General features: G+C 46.4%; 2 protein-coding genes across 19 annotated transcripts in view; one reads left to right on the plus strand and one right to left on the minus strand.

Moving 5' to 3' along the window:
• The first annotated feature begins 17 nt into the window (after nt 1-17).
• On the plus strand, nt 18-4,001 carry tyw5 (tRNA-yW synthesizing protein 5). The gene is made up of 8 exons (XM_005813718.2): nt 18-103; nt 646-800; nt 875-944; nt 1,018-1,062; nt 2,227-2,364; nt 2,441-2,528; nt 2,633-2,749; nt 2,837-4,001. Exons 1-8 carry the CDS (start codon nt 23-25, stop codon nt 3,151-3,153), a joined length of 1,011 nt encoding a protein of 336 aa, XP_005813775.1. The 5' UTR covers nt 18-22; the 3' UTR covers nt 3,154-4,001.
• A 667-nt stretch (nt 4,002-4,668) lies between these two features.
• The window catches only part of LOC102224205 (leucine-rich repeat flightless-interacting protein 2-like), a 36,209-nt gene continuing 24,673 nt past the window's right edge, over nt 4,669-16,204 (minus strand). For 15 of the 18 annotated variants that reach the window (XM_023336685.1, XM_023336688.1, XM_023336687.1 and 12 more), the window contains 5 exons: nt 16,063-16,155; nt 14,632-14,724; nt 14,450-14,542; nt 14,238-14,376; nt 7,709-11,955 (listed from right to left, as the gene is read on the minus strand). In XM_023336685.1, the coding sequence (XP_023192453.1) occupies nt 9,164-11,955; nt 14,238-14,376; nt 14,450-14,542; nt 14,632-14,724; nt 16,063-16,155 (3,210 nt within the window). In that variant the 3' untranslated portion in view covers nt 7,709-9,163. Of the gene's footprint in view, nt 5,272-5,346; nt 5,452-6,156; nt 6,237-6,321; nt 6,434-6,498; nt 6,549-7,708; nt 11,956-14,237; nt 14,377-14,449; nt 14,543-14,631; nt 14,725-16,062; nt 16,156-16,204 lie in introns of those variants that run through there. The other 3 variants (XM_023336690.1, XM_023336689.1, XM_023336698.1) reach the window with 2 other exon arrangements.

Raw genomic sequence — 16,204 nt, forward strand, 5'->3', positions numbered from 1 at the left:
ATAGAGTCCTAAATTACTTTAAATGGAGCTCCAGGAAAGAGTAGCGGTTCCAATTTTCACTGAAGTGGACCGGGATGTGTTTCTGAACGAGGTTTATCCCGGGGTAAGTAGGAACGGCTCCGTTCAGACGCTCCTCGCGGCTCCAGCTAACACGAGGACCGTTTTCAGTGAAACACCTGAGTTTTACTAGTCACAGCAGAAACATCTACTGGAGTACTGACTAACTGATCTGATTTAATTTAAAAAACATAAAAGATGACTGACAGAAAATATAAGCTATTAGCAAAATTGGATGCTTTAAAGACTAAAATTATAATAAATAACTACAAATTTATTTTTTACATAAAACTTATTAGGTAATGTAAAAATGTGTTAGAATGGACGAAATGGCTCCAAAGGCTTTCTTCAACAAATCGTGCCTGGTGCATTTTTGATTGTTCATCATTCAGGTTAGTTTCTCACGGTGGGCAGAAGCTACTCAAGTAAGAGTAGTGATACTTCATGATAATATCTTCAGCTGCTTGCCTAAAACTGGACTCTAGAATACATTAATACAAGCCCAGATCATGATTCCTCCACTACCATGCTTGAGAGTTAGTTGTGTCTTGTTGGCCCTGATTGGTGCGACGTGTCCCTGTCCTCCAGCGAAGCCCGGCGGTCCTGCGGGGCGTGGATCTGGGCCCGTGTGTGGACAGGTGGACGGTTGAATACCTGGCGATGAAAGGAGGTCAGAGGGAGGTGAAGATCCACGTCTCCTCCGTACCTCAGATGGATTTTCTTCATAAAAACTTCATCTACAGGTGAGCGCCAACATCCAGAGCTTCAGCTGTGACGGAGGAGCCGACCGCTAACCGCCTGGACGTTTTATCACCAGGACTCTGCCATTTGATGAGTTCGTCAAAAAAGCAGCTGAGACCAAACACTCTGACTTCTTCCTGGCTGAGGTAGGATCGGATCAGCTGGATTTACTGCGGATCGTTTTCCTTCACTGGGATAAACTCCTGGCTTTGGTTTCAGGAGGAGAGCTACTACCTCCGCTCACTGGGAGAGGACGTCCGGAAGGTAAAAGACTGAAACTGAAAACCTGAGTTTCCAGTCTGGCTGCCTTTGGGAGGATGAGGATGATGAGACATGAATGATTGGACTAACTCGTCTTCATAGGCGTTTCACACCTGATTGGAAAATGTCATAAAAAAAGAAAATGTGAATTAGGTGTGTTTCCATCAGCTGTTGACGCTCCGCATGGCTGCAGTAAACAGGAAGTGATGTTTCTCACTACTTTGGACCAAAAGTCAAACAATAGAGGAAGACTCAGTTTGGTGGCTCTGGTAAGGCACGGAAAAGTTCTCTACATCAGAACTTATTCTGCAAACCGTTTTCCATCTCCCTGTTAGAACGTAGAAGATTTTTTAGAAAAGCCAAAAAACAGCGAGCGTAAAAATGTTTTTATGAAACATGAATTTATTTATAATTTTGCCTTTTCTGTGAACTATTTCTAATGCGATTCTTCACTATCGCACACGGCTGATCGAACATCGTCTGCAGCTTTACTTTCCATCAGTTTGAATCTGTTAGCGCTGCAAGCGCTACATGTAGCATTAATTTTAGATGCACTCTTATTCATGTTTCCTCCTGTTGATGTGAGGAGCGGCCATGTTGAAACTCAAAGTAAATATTCGAATATCAGATGGAACGCTGTCCAAAGTCTGACTTCCCACTGGGAAACTGGGAGAAACTCCGACTGAACCGACTTGTAAGGCCGATTTAGCGATTCAATATGGCCGCTCCTCACATCGACAGCAGGAAGCTGAGGTGGAAACATGTTTATTTTATAAGACATGAGTCTAAAATCGATGCTCCATGCAGCCTGCAGCTCCAAACTGAACAGATTAAAGCTGGCATTTGCTGATGGAAAAGAAACTTAATTTGATGTTCGGACGCAGCTGCAGGCGTCGCCATGTTGGAACTCTGATCTCGCTGACTGTTGGTCCAGGTCTGACACCGAACCCAACTCCAAGTTCACAACGCAACAAAATCCTCAGACAAGTCCGACTTGGTCCCAGATGATTTTTCTGATTCTGGCAGCATAGTTCCTGTTAGGTTCTGAAAGCAGATGCCTCCTTCAGGTCTCACTCAGCTGGGTCAGTTCTGGGTTTCAGATGTTGAGTTTCTGGGTTCTGATGGGCTGCAGGTCCGGTTTTCCTCAGGTTGGTTCTGGCTCTGCAGGAACCCGCTGACCTGAGCAGACAATTCCCGGACCTGGCTGAGGACTTTCACACGCCGCGGTACTTTGAGCCGGACCGGTTCTTCTCCAGTGTTTTCCGGATCAGCTCCTGCGGTCTGCAGCTGTGGACCCACTATGACGTGAGTTCTGGTCGGACCGGCTCTCAGCGGCTTTAGTGTCCGGGCCAGCTGTTTTCAGATTGCTCTGTTGTTGAAGGTGATGGACAACCTGCTGGCTCAGGTCACAGGAAGGAAGAGGGTCGCCCTCTACAGGCCCCAGGATGCATTGCACCTCTACCTCAACGGTGAGGTCCAATGAAAACCTGAACCTGATGCATCCATGTTTAAACTCTGAGGTAAACGGGTCGGTCAGGCGTTAAAGTGTCGCTTTGCTGATTCAACACATCAGGTGACAAATCAGAGGTTCTGGACATCGATGCTCCAGATCTGAAACGGTTTCCTGAGTTCATAAAAGCCAAGAGATACGACTGCGTTCTGGAGCCTGGAGATCTGCTTTTCATCCCCGGTAGGAAAATCCAGATTTCACAACTTTTAAAGCTCCAAAATCTCTGGATGAACCCAAACTAACGTCCCATCGTCCCGTCCTCCCCAGCGCTGTGGTTCCATAACACCCTCGCTCTGCACTTTGGAGTTGGCGTTAACATCTTCTGGCGCCACCTGCCTGCAGACGCGTACGACAAGAAGGACCCGTACGGCAACAAAGACCCGGTGGCTGCTGCTCGGGCGCTGCAGACTCTGGAGAGGGCGCTGCACGCTCTGGACGAGCTTCCGGCGGAGTACCGGGACTTCTACGGCCGGCGGATGGTCCAACGCGTCCAGAATCGGACTTACTGCCACAATCCAGAGTCAGAAACTACATTACCCAGAAGTCTGTCCCACAAACCTGGACGAGTGTCTAAAGATCTATGAAGCAACGGAAACAGAGAACATCAGTTAGTTCTTTGTATAAATATTGGTAAAGTTTCACTTCTTGGTTTAATTTATTCAGAATAAACAAATTTGTCTGGAAAAAAGACAAAAACATCAAGAAATAAGAAATTTTTTACTTCTGTCTCTTCTAGAAAGTTCTCTAAATAGCTGTTGGACCAGAGAATTAAAACATTTTCATCAGATCAATGTTATTTTCCTCATATTTTACTTTAAAGCATTTTTAGGTTGGCTAGAAATCATCACTTCTTAAGATGCTACGTCTGACTAGCCTCACAATAATAATAATAAACTGATTAGTATCTTAACACTAGAAGACCTTCAGGAAATCAGATTCAGTTTTTGAGGATTTCTCCCGGTAAAATAAAGAAAATGTTTTTGTTCTTACCGGAAACTGTGGCGCCATCTAGAGTCGGGTCAGAACCGCCTGCTGCAAATGTGACTGCAAGAGGAAATGGCTCCCAAAGTTCAGCAGATTTTATGCAATAAAATCTGATTTTTAGTCACTAGAGTCACTGAAACGCAACAAACATCATGCTAACATGTTAGCATTAACAGCTAATGTGTCTCACACTAATAATCATTGCTTAAACTTTTATTTTTTTAAATAATCTTTTTCTTATTTTTATGTAAATGAATCGAGATCCTTTAAATAAAAACACAACATGAAGGAGTTCCAATTATTCTGATGGGAATTTCTTTCAGATTTCAAATGCATTTTGGCTAATGCTGCTAACATAGAAATCATAACAGCTAATCTAACAAACTAGAGCTAAAATGTTAGCTGGTGCTAGTATGCTAACCAATGTCAACTTTCCAAGGGATTCAGTAACATTTAAACATTTAAAACTTATTTCTATAGTAATAAACCTTCTGACATCCAGTTTGTTTGAATCCCACTTTAGCATATTTCTTAATATTTTAATTTATTTTAACAGACCAAATAAAAGTTTCTGCTTCAGCAGAGCAGCATTCACATACGGGAAAAGATTACTGCCAATAACAAATGTAAGTGTTGGAATCTAAATTTGTCACTAAACGTGGATAAATTTAAGATTTGCTTTTGTTCCGTGTTTTTCAACTCATACATATGAATTCAGGTTTTATCTGTGAGAATACAAGTTTTAAAGTTACGAATGAAGTTACAATTCTGCAATAATTGTAACTTGATTGCAATTATTGCAATCAAGTTACAATAATTTGCAATTGATTGAAGATTCATAATGTCAGTAATTTTGACAGCTTCATTGTTGAAGATTTGAACTCGTAAATTTATGCTCTGTTCTGCTTGCAAAAATTAAAACACAGAACAAATAGAAATCTCAAATTTATGCATATTTACTGACAAACGTAGACTCCTGTGTACTCATTTCTTATTGACAGTGATCTTGCCCCATACAGTATTTAATGAGGTCCAGGCTGCAACAGCCTGAAACGAGGCGCTACATCCACTGCAGGACCTGCTGACCGTAAGTCCAACAACACAAAGTGGAAAAATGAAGAGAATCTCAGATATTTTATTGCACAGATTGCAGTTCTTCATGTGTCCTTACAAACATTTAAAGCTTTGTAAACAGTGAACAGCATCTCCCCAGTGTGTTTGGTAACTCGTGTTTCCTCAGCAAGTCTCAGCGTTTTTACGAGCCAACCAGTGACCGACTACAGGAAGCAGGAAGCAGCGTGGAGACGCGTCGGCGTCGAGTCAAACTGCTGCGGTACAGAACCGACGGTGAAGGATAGAAGGAATAGGAAGCTATCGATTCTGTAAAATGTGTTGAGTTCAAGAAACTGGGAAACAGTTTGTCTGTAGGTAGAGACGGACGATCACACAGAGCCTGAACTCTTCCACCTGCAGCTGGAGCTGAAGACGAGCATCCGCACCGACCCGTTTGGGTCCAGGATCGACGCCGAGCAGAATTCCTTCCCACAGGGAGCAGACAGAAAATGGCACGTTGGGAGTTGGGTTGTGTGGAGGGATCCTGACGGGTTCTGTTACGGCGTCTGGGCCATGCCGCGGCTTGACTTCATCTTCTCCAGTCTTTTATTTAGGTGGCTGTTGCTCGACTCCAGCTCCTCGATCTTATCCAGCGCCGTCCGCAGCTGTTGGACCAGAGGAGAATCACAGTTAGCCTGAACTCTGCTTCCTGGACAGTCCAGCTTCCAGAAACACCGTGCCTCTCTCTGCAGTTTGCGTTTCTCCGCCTTCAATTCGTCCTCCACCTTCTCTGCGTTCTCCGCTGAAGATTTGTAACGCGTCACATGACCCTCCAGTCTGGTCACCTGCACACCACAGAGACCACTCAGAACCCCGAGGAGATCACAGAACCGCTCTAAAGCATTCACACCTGTTCAAGGTTTTCACATTTTGTCACATTCAAACCAAACTTTAACAAAAGAACCAGAATTAGACTTTTTTTTAAATCATTTTTTTCAAAGTTTAATGTCTAAATATACCTCAACATGATCCAACATGTAACAAATTGATCAAATTTGGTGCGATCACATTGTTTTACTTTATTGATAGTCTAACAACATTAAAAGGCAAAATATACTGAATACTTAGCCTTCAGTATTGTACCGAGTTACACCACAAGGTGGCGGTGCTTCCCATGTGACGGTTTGATGCATTGTTTTCCTGCTTTATTTCACTAGAAGTAAAAAGTCTTCATCTTATTTTTGTTTAATTTTAGGTTGACTAACGTCACTAAGCACATGAAAATTATTTCCATGAAGTTTTTATCTTATAACATTGCATAACCAGTCTTATGTCGACTGTTTTGAGAGTGAAATGGCATGCTAGTTGGCCCGCTAGCTTAGCAGCTAGTTAGCTTATCAGCTAAGTAATTGGGTCATTTCTGAAGTTCCAACCAGTAAGAACTATTTAAGTTTGAGGTTTGAATGTGATCCAATTTAAAAAATAAAGCTGAGGTGTGAATACTTTTCTAAAGTACAGCCTGTGGAGCAGACAGACGATCTGTTGCTCACGTTTTGCTCTAAAGCCGTCACTTCCTGTTCCGCCTTCACCAGTTTGAACTTCAGGTCGTTTATTTGCCTGCTGGAATCTCCTGGAGAAGAATCACAGGAAAACGCTCGTTTGTTTGAGATGTTAAAGAAAACCCTGAAGTTGTTTCCACGGCCCGCTCCACCTACTTTGTAACTCCAGGATGTTCGGGTCGTTCCCGTTTTCAGCGACTTCCCCGTCTGGACTGGAACCGCTGTCTGCGCCGTTCTTCTGGTCCAGCTGGGATTTTAGTTTCTTTATCTGCAAAAGGATCTCCTGGTGTTAAACCTCCAGATTCATAAATCATCTTACCTTTAAAAACTCACCTGCTCAATCATTTTTTCACGCTCATCCACTAGTTTCCTCAAACGAATCTCTGAAAACAGACAAAACATCGTTTGTGAGTGAAATAAATGAGTAGTTTTGTGTAATTTATCAGTTCAGTTCCAGACCTTCCTGTTATCTGTTGAAGCGATCTTCATAAATAATTCTTCATGTTCTTGTTAAATTAGAAAATCATTGCCACCTCAATTCCTGGCATCTTTAATGTTCCTTATGAACATTTGATGCACGATGCTCTTTTCTGCTCTTCGAAACTGGAAGCGTAGGAAAACATAGTGTTTAAATATGGCAGATGTTTTTCTGACATCCCGTTTAAACCAGCCATTCTTTTATTGAACGTTCACAGAATGGTTTTAAACATTCTGCTTTTAGTGCTGAATAATCCAGTCCAGGTTTTAAGTGTCTATGTTGAAAGTTTCAAACTAGAGACACTGAAAGTTGAGGACGAACAGCCAGACACAATGGTTGTTAGCCTGTCCAAGGCTAATGCTAGCACCCATCCAGAGCTGAAGCTAGCCTAGCCAATGTTAACTCTAGCTTATCCCAAGCTAAAGCTAGCCTAGCTGTGCTAGTGGACAGCAGAGGACGATCCACAGTCCTCAGCCTAGGCTAATCATCTCTAAAGCTAATGCTAACTAGCTCTCCTCCTCATTTAGCGGCAGACTTAGTTAGCGGTACCGGATCAGTAGCTAGCTTCTGAAAATATTCTCCTGCGACATGAATGTAGCCACTGCTAGATGAGCCATAGTCTGAATCTTGGCACCAATACCGCAGCATCATGTGTTGGGGCAGAGATGAAGCTAAAGATTTCAGGAGCTAAAAAACGAACTAGAATCTCTGGATGCTCCAAATGGTAGCAGGAATTTCCCAAAAAACCCTTTTTTTGTTTTGCATGTTTTCAGGTAAAAACATCTATAAATAAATAATTAATATAACTGAGTGAAAAAGCAAAGTCTTATCTTCAAAATTTACAGAAAGGAGAAGAATCAAGACTTTCCTGCAGCATCACAGATCAAATCAATAAATACAGCAATGATTTATTTAAAGGGGAGTGTGTGAACGTACCACAGGGTGGCAGCAGCCAGGGAGACGGATGGGAGGGAGAACCAAGCCATGCAGCGCAGCAGCATCCAGGAGGGGAGGAGGGGTGATGGTGTTAGCATGCACACAGTCAATTACACACACCGCCACTAGTTAAAAAGTTTCAGTAGATGTTTATTTAGAGCAACGCTAACAGCAGGATTTAACGGTTTAGTGCAACAAGATGCAAACAAAATGAAAGTCATTCTGAACTCCAGAGGGAAGCTAAGAGTCTGATCTGCTCTAAACAGAGAAAAACACAGAGAAGCTGCTTTGGCCTGAATGTTTACAGTTACACCATGAAGGCAGGAAGACGGTAAACATGATATCAGTTCAATAAACCAGAGATGAACAGTTCTGGTCACTCAACATCTCTTGCATTCAGTTCGTACAGGAAAACATCAAAGTGCAGAGAGGACTTTAAATATTCTGACAACTTGTAGAGAGCTCAACTCTCCAGCAGAGGGCGTTTTACGCCACATTGCTGTGTAACAGTTTTTCTGTGGTTTGGGCCACATGCAGACCAGAGACGGTGAACAGAGCAGCTGGTTGGTCTGGGATGGATCAGCCAGAACTCAGCAGAACTTCAGGGAGTTTGACTGTGGGTTAGCAGGAGGTCTGATGGTGCAAACCCACATGTGATGGTGTGTCAGCATTCACATGACTGACACAAACTCTCAAACAGAAAACGCTGCAACCACAGGAGATAAAGGGAAAATGCCACAAATGGTAAAAACAACAGCAAGTTCAAAATGCTGCAAACTGGCTCCATGAAACATTAGTCCTCCAGACCACCAGGGGGAGTCGGTCACCAAATCATCTGGGTCCTCAGTAAAGTCCAGAAGAAAGTTGGAGGAAGACAGAAAAGGTCGGTTATGCTTCACATCATTTACAGATAAGCAGCATATTTCTGTAGGTAATATTACCTGCTCCAGACTCCCCCTAGTGGTCTGGAGGACTTCTGTTTGTGGAACCAGGTTGCAGCATTTTATACTGCCTGCTGTTTTTGCTATTTGCATCATTTTCTATTTTCCCTTTTTCGTGTTTCGGAGTTTCATTCACGTTTTCCCAGTGTTTCGCCGTCAGCCACCGTCCCAAAGGGATGGAAATACTCCACAAGAACCAGGACATTAGTTCTTTCTCCAAAGGTGTTTGTTTGCAGATCTGATCTGGGAGTTTGCAACTGGTCTAAAATCTGAAGTGGGCGTGGCTACAGTATTGGTGTGCGATGTGGTGGAAGTTCTGCTCTTGTGTTTCTAGAGATGTATGAAGCGTCCTGAACGAACAGAATCTTGTTTTTGTTCTTACTGAATCGTATAGAAGCAGATTTCTCTGGTTCTGAAACACGGTACCAATGAAACAACGAGTGGATTCTCTGGTTCCACCATCGGGTCACTGTGACGTCAAACTCCATGAAGTGCTGCTAGCACCGCCTCTGGTTGCTTCAGTAGCCAGTACCGATCAGGTTCTAGATGTTCCAGCTCTTTGCAAACTGAACCATCACTGGTGTGCATGTGGTCCATTTTAGACCCGTCCTGCTAAGTGTTGGACCCTGTTGTCCCAGACCAACTAAGACATCTTACAGTCCTCTTTACTCTTTCCTTTGCCTTTCTTCTTCTTTGGGTCTTTCCCCACCTGCGGTGCCTCTTTGGCGCCATCGGTTTGTTCTGGAGTCTTTTGTGGATCTGAAGCCACGTCGGTGGCATCTAACCCGTCCTCAACTGTTGAGGACGTTTTCTGCTCGATGTTCTCTGGAACATTTTCAACCTTTTCAGGTGTGTTGTCTCCACACGGCAGGTCGTTTTGAGTTGAAGGCTGATCAATCTTGCTGTTGTCATCCTCGGACACCTTCTCCTCACCATCTTCTGTCTTTGTCTCCGCGTTACTTTGGCAAAGCTCTGGACTCTTCCCGTTGACTTCAGTTCCTTCCTCAACATCTTCCTGTTCCAGTTTGTTGGGCAGAGAAGATTCAACAGCTGCTTCCACATCCAAGTCATCAAAATCAAAAGACTGTCCTTCATCTTCCTCTCCGTCGTCCTCGTCCCTGTCCAGCTGAACGTATGGAGGTGAATCATCCCCCTCAGGTTCCTCCATGGACTCCTTCACCTGCTCTGCCAGAAGACCTTGAGAAGTTTTTACCTCCTCAGTGTTTGGACAATCTTCAGGCTCTGGGCGTTCAGCAGTCGCTTCCTTCTGCTCCTCTTTGGGAGGAGAACCAGTATCTCCAGTTTCTGCTTTGGTTAGATCTGCTAATTCCACCTCATCTTTCATGTGTAACGGTGGATCTTCAGGTTCTCCTCTTCCTCCATTCAACTCTTCATCGTCTCGGCAGATTTCTTCAGAGGTCTCCGATGGTTCTCCATCGTCTGGCTCAGCTGCCTCCTCTGGTTCCGTCATGGAGGGCTTGGGGCTCTTTGAGGTTGACGAGGTTTCGGGTGGATCTCTGGCGTCATTGTTTGCTGATGATGCAGATGTTTCCTCATTAATTTCAGAACCGGTTCTGGACTCAGGAACTCCATCATGTTCTTCACCAGCCAATTCAACGATGCTTTCAGGGTTGTTGATCATCTTCTCGTCTCCATCCACTGATTCTGACTTGGTGCGGACGTTTTGGTCTTCTGGTGAAGAGCTGTCTGGAGGAAATGACTCTACAGGATCTTCACTCTTTCCAGAAGTCAGGAGGTTTGCTTCTCGATCAGAACCAGTTTCAGACTCCATCTCTTTAACATCTTCAGCCGTTTCAGACTCATTGGGTCCCTTGATTGTTTCAGCTTGAGAAGTTTCTGTGGTTTGCAGCACTGATTCATGTTTCTCTGGTCCTGAAGTTTCTTCCTGGTTCTGCAGAACCTGAACAAGCTCCTCATCTGGAGTTTCAGGTGATTCCACAGCATCAGCTTCTTCTAGCATCTTGAATGTCAAAGTTTCCTCTTCCTGGTTTCCTGAAACGTGATCATTGTCGGGTTCCTGGAAGGCTGGGGTAGTACCAGTATCGTCACATGATGGAAGGTGTTTGTTTGGACCTTCAATGCCTTTGTTTGAGGGCAGATTTGTTTCTCTAGCATCACCTTCAACCATCTTGGACTCTGGATCAGATTCTTCCAGTGGTTTGTCTTGGAGGAATCCTTCAGGGGGTTCTGCAGTTTCTTTGGCTGTTGGAGATGTTTCCTTGTTCTGTTCGTCCTCAGAAAGTTCTGCTCTTGTTCTGATGTGACAAGATATTTCAGAAGATCCCACAGTATCACTTTGTTCCAACATCTCAGTGTTTCCGGTTTTCCCTTCATCTCCTGAAACATGATCTGTGGTTGACTGTTGGAGACCTGAGGCGTTTTCTCTTGCAGGGATATCTTCACTCAAATCAGGATCATCTTTGCTCTTACATGTGACGAGATTCCCTTCTTGATCAGAACCAGTTATTTCAGATTCCTTGAGGGATTCAACAGCAGAACCTTCATTTGGCTTTTCTGGATCTTCACATTCCTGGTTCTGCGTGTCATCAACCATCTCCACTCCAAGACGAGGCTCCTGGGTTGATCCCAGACCATCAGCTCCTTCTGTAGTTTTCTCTTGGTTGTGACCTTCTGAACCCGGATCTGTGTTCGGTTCTTGCAGATTTTCTTTGGTACAAACATTTTCAGAGGGTTCCAGATGTTCTACTTTCTCAGGTTCTTGGTTGTCTTGAGGTTTAGCAGTGGACCCACTGGTATCCTGTTCTGCTGTGAGCCCATTATTCTGTACGACTGAATCCTTACTGGTCTTTTCGTTTTGCTTCTCGGTTCCAGCTTTTTGTTGGTCTTTGTTTTCTTGAGGTCCTCCTTTTTTCTTTCCCTTCTTCTTCCTTTTCTTCTTCTTCCCTGACGCGGTGGAGACCTGAGCCTGGGACGTACTCGCCGTTTCCTCAGCCTCGTCGTTTTCTGCCTCCTCAGGCTCTTGTTGAGGTTCTGAGTTCAGTCCAACTGGAACAGCTTGTTTCCCTAAAGGTTCTGTCGTAACAACTTCCTGTTTACTTTCTTGACCTCCTGAAAGGTCACCGCCAGCTGCTTCAGTGCCGGTACTTTGGGTTTGGGTTAAACCTGGATGACTGATGGAATCAACCTCAGATGTTTCCATTTCTCCAGATGTCTGAATCTGCTGAAGATCTTGGCTGAGAACGATTACGGCTTTTGCTTTAGGATCTGGACGATCAATCGGATCTGCAGTTATTTGACCGTGGAGGTGAGTTTCCTCAGAGGGAAAGCAGGTCTGGGCTTCTGGAGCCAGTTCATCGCAGCTCAAGTGATTCTCTTTGACGTCCTCCAGTGTTTCTTCTTGCTGCTCTGGAGCCACGTCTTCCTCTCTGCAAGCCCTCAACTCCTTTGTGCTGCCTGGGAGATCATGGAGAGCAGACGGTGATAGACGGCCAACAAACAGCTTTCTGCATTGCAAAGTTCATCAGGAGGCGCGCCAGCAGCAAGGGACAGGAAGAACAACGGACCGATTCGGTGAAGCTCAGAGCCAAGATGTCTGACAGAAGCAGGAGAAGCGAAAGAGGAAAAGAAGAACACCTTCATTCCCCACCAGCTGGGGACGAGAGGGAAGCCTGGAGACGATCATCAAGAGAAAATGGCGTGGATCGCACCAGGAGGCGGCCGCTCAACACTTCAGTGCTCATAACCCAACTCCCATCAGATCAGGAGACGCCCCATTAAAGCCAGAGCAGGAAATCACTCACAATGGAGGAGGAGGAAGTTGCAGAGCAGACGTTAGCTTCGAGGGAACAGCTAGATGTCAGATGCATGTGTCCTACTTAAAGGAACAGTTTGGTTTGTCAGAGGAAAGGTTTAAGCAGTCACTGTCCTGCCAGTTTGGACTCTTGCACAGACAGTAATGGAGGACAGAACCTAAACCCTTAGACAGGCTACTGAGGCTCACAGAGTCACTGCAAGGGTCGCTAACGTAGTGTACGCTATACTGGTTTGATAAACAAGGGATCAGAGGAACAATGCTGGTCAGAATCGGAGCCTAAACGACAAGTGAGCTCCAGGTAGACTGGCCTCACCACAGAGCTTTTAAACCTCTGGTGGGGTGCCAGGCTGTTAAGTCTCCAAGCTCTCAGAAAGCAGCTATCCTGAATTCTTCATCCTGATTGCCCTTATAGTTCATACATACATAGTCTGATACATCTGTAAATAAATATTTATATCTTGTAGAGCACTTCTGGATAGATGCAAACTACATCTCATTGCTTGTACTTGTGACAGTGCAATGACAATAAAGTTGAATTCTATTCTATTCTGATTGGAAACTCGGTGACACATTTCAGACTCAACTGATTTTAGCTTTGCAGAAACTATTTTAATTATTATTATTTCAGGAAATAATCCAGAAAACAGCAGAGAATATTACAGATATCAATACTAAATATTTACAGCTACTGACTGCTTATAATTTCTCCACTGAACCATCAAACTGTCCCTTTAAGAATTAATGCAGGCGATTCTCTTTGTTTTTAGATAATCAATTATAATTTTTTACTGTCGTTTCTGTGAATTATTACATCTCGTTTTCCAGTCGACTCGTTAAAAATGATAGAAATGTTGATAATCTTTAATCTTCTGGGTTTGAAGGTTCAGTAAAATCACATCTAAAACAAACTGAATTTTAGAAAAACTCAGAGGATCACCGAACTGGAAGCAGTGAAACGACTCGGGGATGAAGAGCAGGAGGAGCAGAAGGAGAAGGAGGAGAAGGAGGAGCAGGAGGAGCAGAAGGAGCAGAAGGAGCAGAAGGAGAAGGAGGAGCAGAAGGAGCAGGAGGAGCAAGAGGAGCAGGAGGAGCAGGAGGAGCAGAAGGAGCAGAAGGAGAAGGAGGAGCAGAAGGAGCAGAAGGAGCAAGAGGAGCAGGAGGAGCAGAAGGAGAAGGAGGAGCAGGAGGAGAAGGAGGAGCAGAAGGAGAAGGAGGAGCAGAAGGAGGAGCAGAAGGAGAAGGAGGAGCAGAAGGAGCAGGAGGAGCAAGAGGAGCAGGAGGAGCAGAAGGAGCAGGAGGAGCAGAAGGAGCAGAAGGAGCAAGAGGAGCAGGAGGAGCAGAAGGAGAAGGAGGAGCAGGAGGAGAAGGAGGAGCAGAAGGAGCAGGAGGAGCAGAAGGAGCAGAAGGAGCAAGAGGAGCAGGAGGAGCAGAAGGAGCAAGAGGAGCAGGAGGAGCAGAAGGAGAAGGAGGAGCAGGAGGAGAAGGAGCAGGAGGAGCAAGAGGAGCAGGAGGAGCAGAAGGAGCAGAAGGAGAAGGAGGAGCAGAAGGAGCAGAAGGAGAAGGAGGAGCAAGAGGAGCAGGAGGAGCAGAAGGAGCAGGAGGAGCAGAAGGAGCAGAAGGAGAAGGAGGAGCAGAAGGAGAAGGAGGAGCAGGAGGAGCAGGAGGAGCAGAAGGAGCAGAAGGAGAAGGAGGAGCAGAAGGAGAAGGAGGAGCAGGAGGAGCAGGAGGAGCAAGAGGAGCAGAAGGAGCAGGAGGAGCAGAAGGAGCAGAAGGAGAAGGAGGAGCAGAAGGAGAAGGAGGAGCAGGAGGAGCAGGAGGAGCAGAAGGAGCAGAAGGAGCAGAAGGAGAAGGAGGAGCAGAAGGAGAAGGAGGAGCAGAAGGAGCTGCATGCGCTCAGTCTGAGCCCAGCAGCAGTTTTTACCGAGGACGCCGTTTCCTTCAGCGGCAGCCGGCTGGGTCTCCTGGGCCGGCCGCGGCTCCGCTCCAGCTGACCCGTCCACCTCCGACGGCCCGGCGTCTCCGTTGATGTTCAGGTCCGGTCCCAGCACTATCCCGTGTTTCTGCACAGAACAGCTAGCATGTTAGCGGCAGAAAGCGACGCAGAGGAAACCAGCGGCGGGTTCCGCTCGGTACCTTCAGAATATCCTTCAGCTTCACCGCCTCCTCCCTGAGCTCATCCCGCTCCAAGCGGATGGCGTCCGAGTATTCTTTCTGCCGCTCCAGCGCCTGAGCGGCAGCGGGAAGCAGAGGAGCAGTGAGAAGACGCAGAGCGGAAACTTTTCATGCAAAAGGAGGAATGGGGTCAGAGGTCATACCCCGATCTTTTTATCCTTCCACTCCACCGTCTCCTGGAGGTCGGATATTTCTCTAACGTAACCGTCCTGCTTCAGCCGCAGCTGGCGGATTTCCTAAACGGCAGGAAGACGGAGGAGAAGTCGACAGGAAGAAGGAATGTGAGCGCTGAGGAGGAAGTGAGTGCAGCCGAACACGCTGCAGTCGAAAACGCTGCAGTTGAACATGCAGCCGAACACGCTGCAGCCGAACACGCTGCAGCCGAACACGCTGCAGCGGAACACGCTGCAGCCGAACACGCTGCAGTCGAACACGCTGCAGCCGAACACGCTGCAGTCGAAAACGCTGCAGTCGAAAACGCTGCAGTCGAAAACGCTGCAGTCGAAAACGCTGCAGTCGAAAACGCTGCAGTCGAAAACGCTGCAGTCGAACACGCTGCAGTCGAACACGCTGCAGCCGAACATGCAGTCGAACACGCTGCAGCCGAACACGCTGCAGTCGAAAACGCTGCAGTCGAACACGCTGCAGTCGAACACGCTGCAGTCGAACACGCTGCAGCCGAACATGCAGTCGAACACGCTGCAGCCGAACACGCTGCAGTCGAACACGCTGCAGCCGAACATGCAGTCGAACACGCTGCAGCCGAACACGCTGCAGTCGAAAACGCTGCAGTCGAACACGCTGCAGTCGAACACGCTGCAGTCGAACACGCTGCAGCCGAACATGCAGTCGAACACGCTGCAGTCGAACACGCTGCAGCCGAACACGCTGCAGTCGAACACGCTGCAGTCGAACACGCTGCAGTCGAACACGCTGCAGTCGAACACGCTGCAGCCGAACACGCTGCAGTCGAACACGCTGCAGTCGAACACGCTGCAGTCGAACACGCTGCAGTCGAACACGCTGCAGTCGAACACGCTGCAGTCGAACACGCTGCAGTCGAACACGCTGCAGTCGAACACGCTGCAGTCGAACACGCTGCAGCCGAACACGCTGCAGCCGAACACGCTGCAGTCGAAAACGCTGCAGTCGAAAACGCTGCAGTCGAAAACGCTGCAGTCGAAAACGCTGCAGTCGAACACGCTGCAGTCGAAAACGCTGCAGTCGAAAACGCTGCAGTCGAAAACGCTGCAGCCGAAAACGCTGCAGTCGAACACTCCGCCTGGTTAGAGGCGAGCGGCTGAGTTTCTGTCAGACATGAGTCTGACTACAGGAAGCCGTTTGTAAAGTTACACAATAAAATCATCAATAATTTAGAGAAAAAATGGGCTCCATGTTGAAGACATACTCCCACCTTGTTATTAATACATTTATACATTTCATAGTTCCAAGCTAAATAAATATTTAGTTATATTTAAAGCCTTTAATTTAAATTCTATGTGTAATTTTACAAGCGGTCCTGTCCGTGTGGATCCCTGAGGAAGAGGAGCAGGAGGAAGAGGAGGATCACTCACGTTCAGCAGCTCTTCGCTTTGCTTCAATGTCTCCTTCAGCTCGTCGAACTGGAACTGCAGAACGCTGTGGTTGTGTTTCTGCCGCTCAAACTCCTGCAGGGAACAGCAGAGCTGGTGAGGAAACCGCAGCTAGCATCTGGAG

This window comes from Xiphophorus maculatus, chromosome 7 (genome assembly GCF_002775205.1).
Source record: "Xiphophorus maculatus strain JP 163 A chromosome 7, X_maculatus-5.0-male, whole genome shotgun sequence".
Taxonomy (NCBI): Eukaryota; Metazoa; Chordata; class Actinopteri; order Cyprinodontiformes; family Poeciliidae; genus Xiphophorus; species Xiphophorus maculatus.

Excerpts from the sequence above, each read along its gene's own strand:
- tyw5 (XM_005813718.2), top strand. The coding sequence starts at position 23 with ATGGAGCTCCAGGAAAGAGTAGCGGTTCCAATTTTCACTGAAGTGGAC. Across the intron at positions 945-1,017 it reads CTGACTTCTTCCTGGCTGAG|GAGGAGAGCTACTACCTCCG; the intron begins GTAGGATCGGAT and ends CTTTGGTTTCAG. Across the intron at positions 2,365-2,440 it reads AGCTGTGGACCCACTATGAC|GTGATGGACAACCTGCTGGC; the intron begins GTGAGTTCTGGT and ends CTGTTGTTGAAG.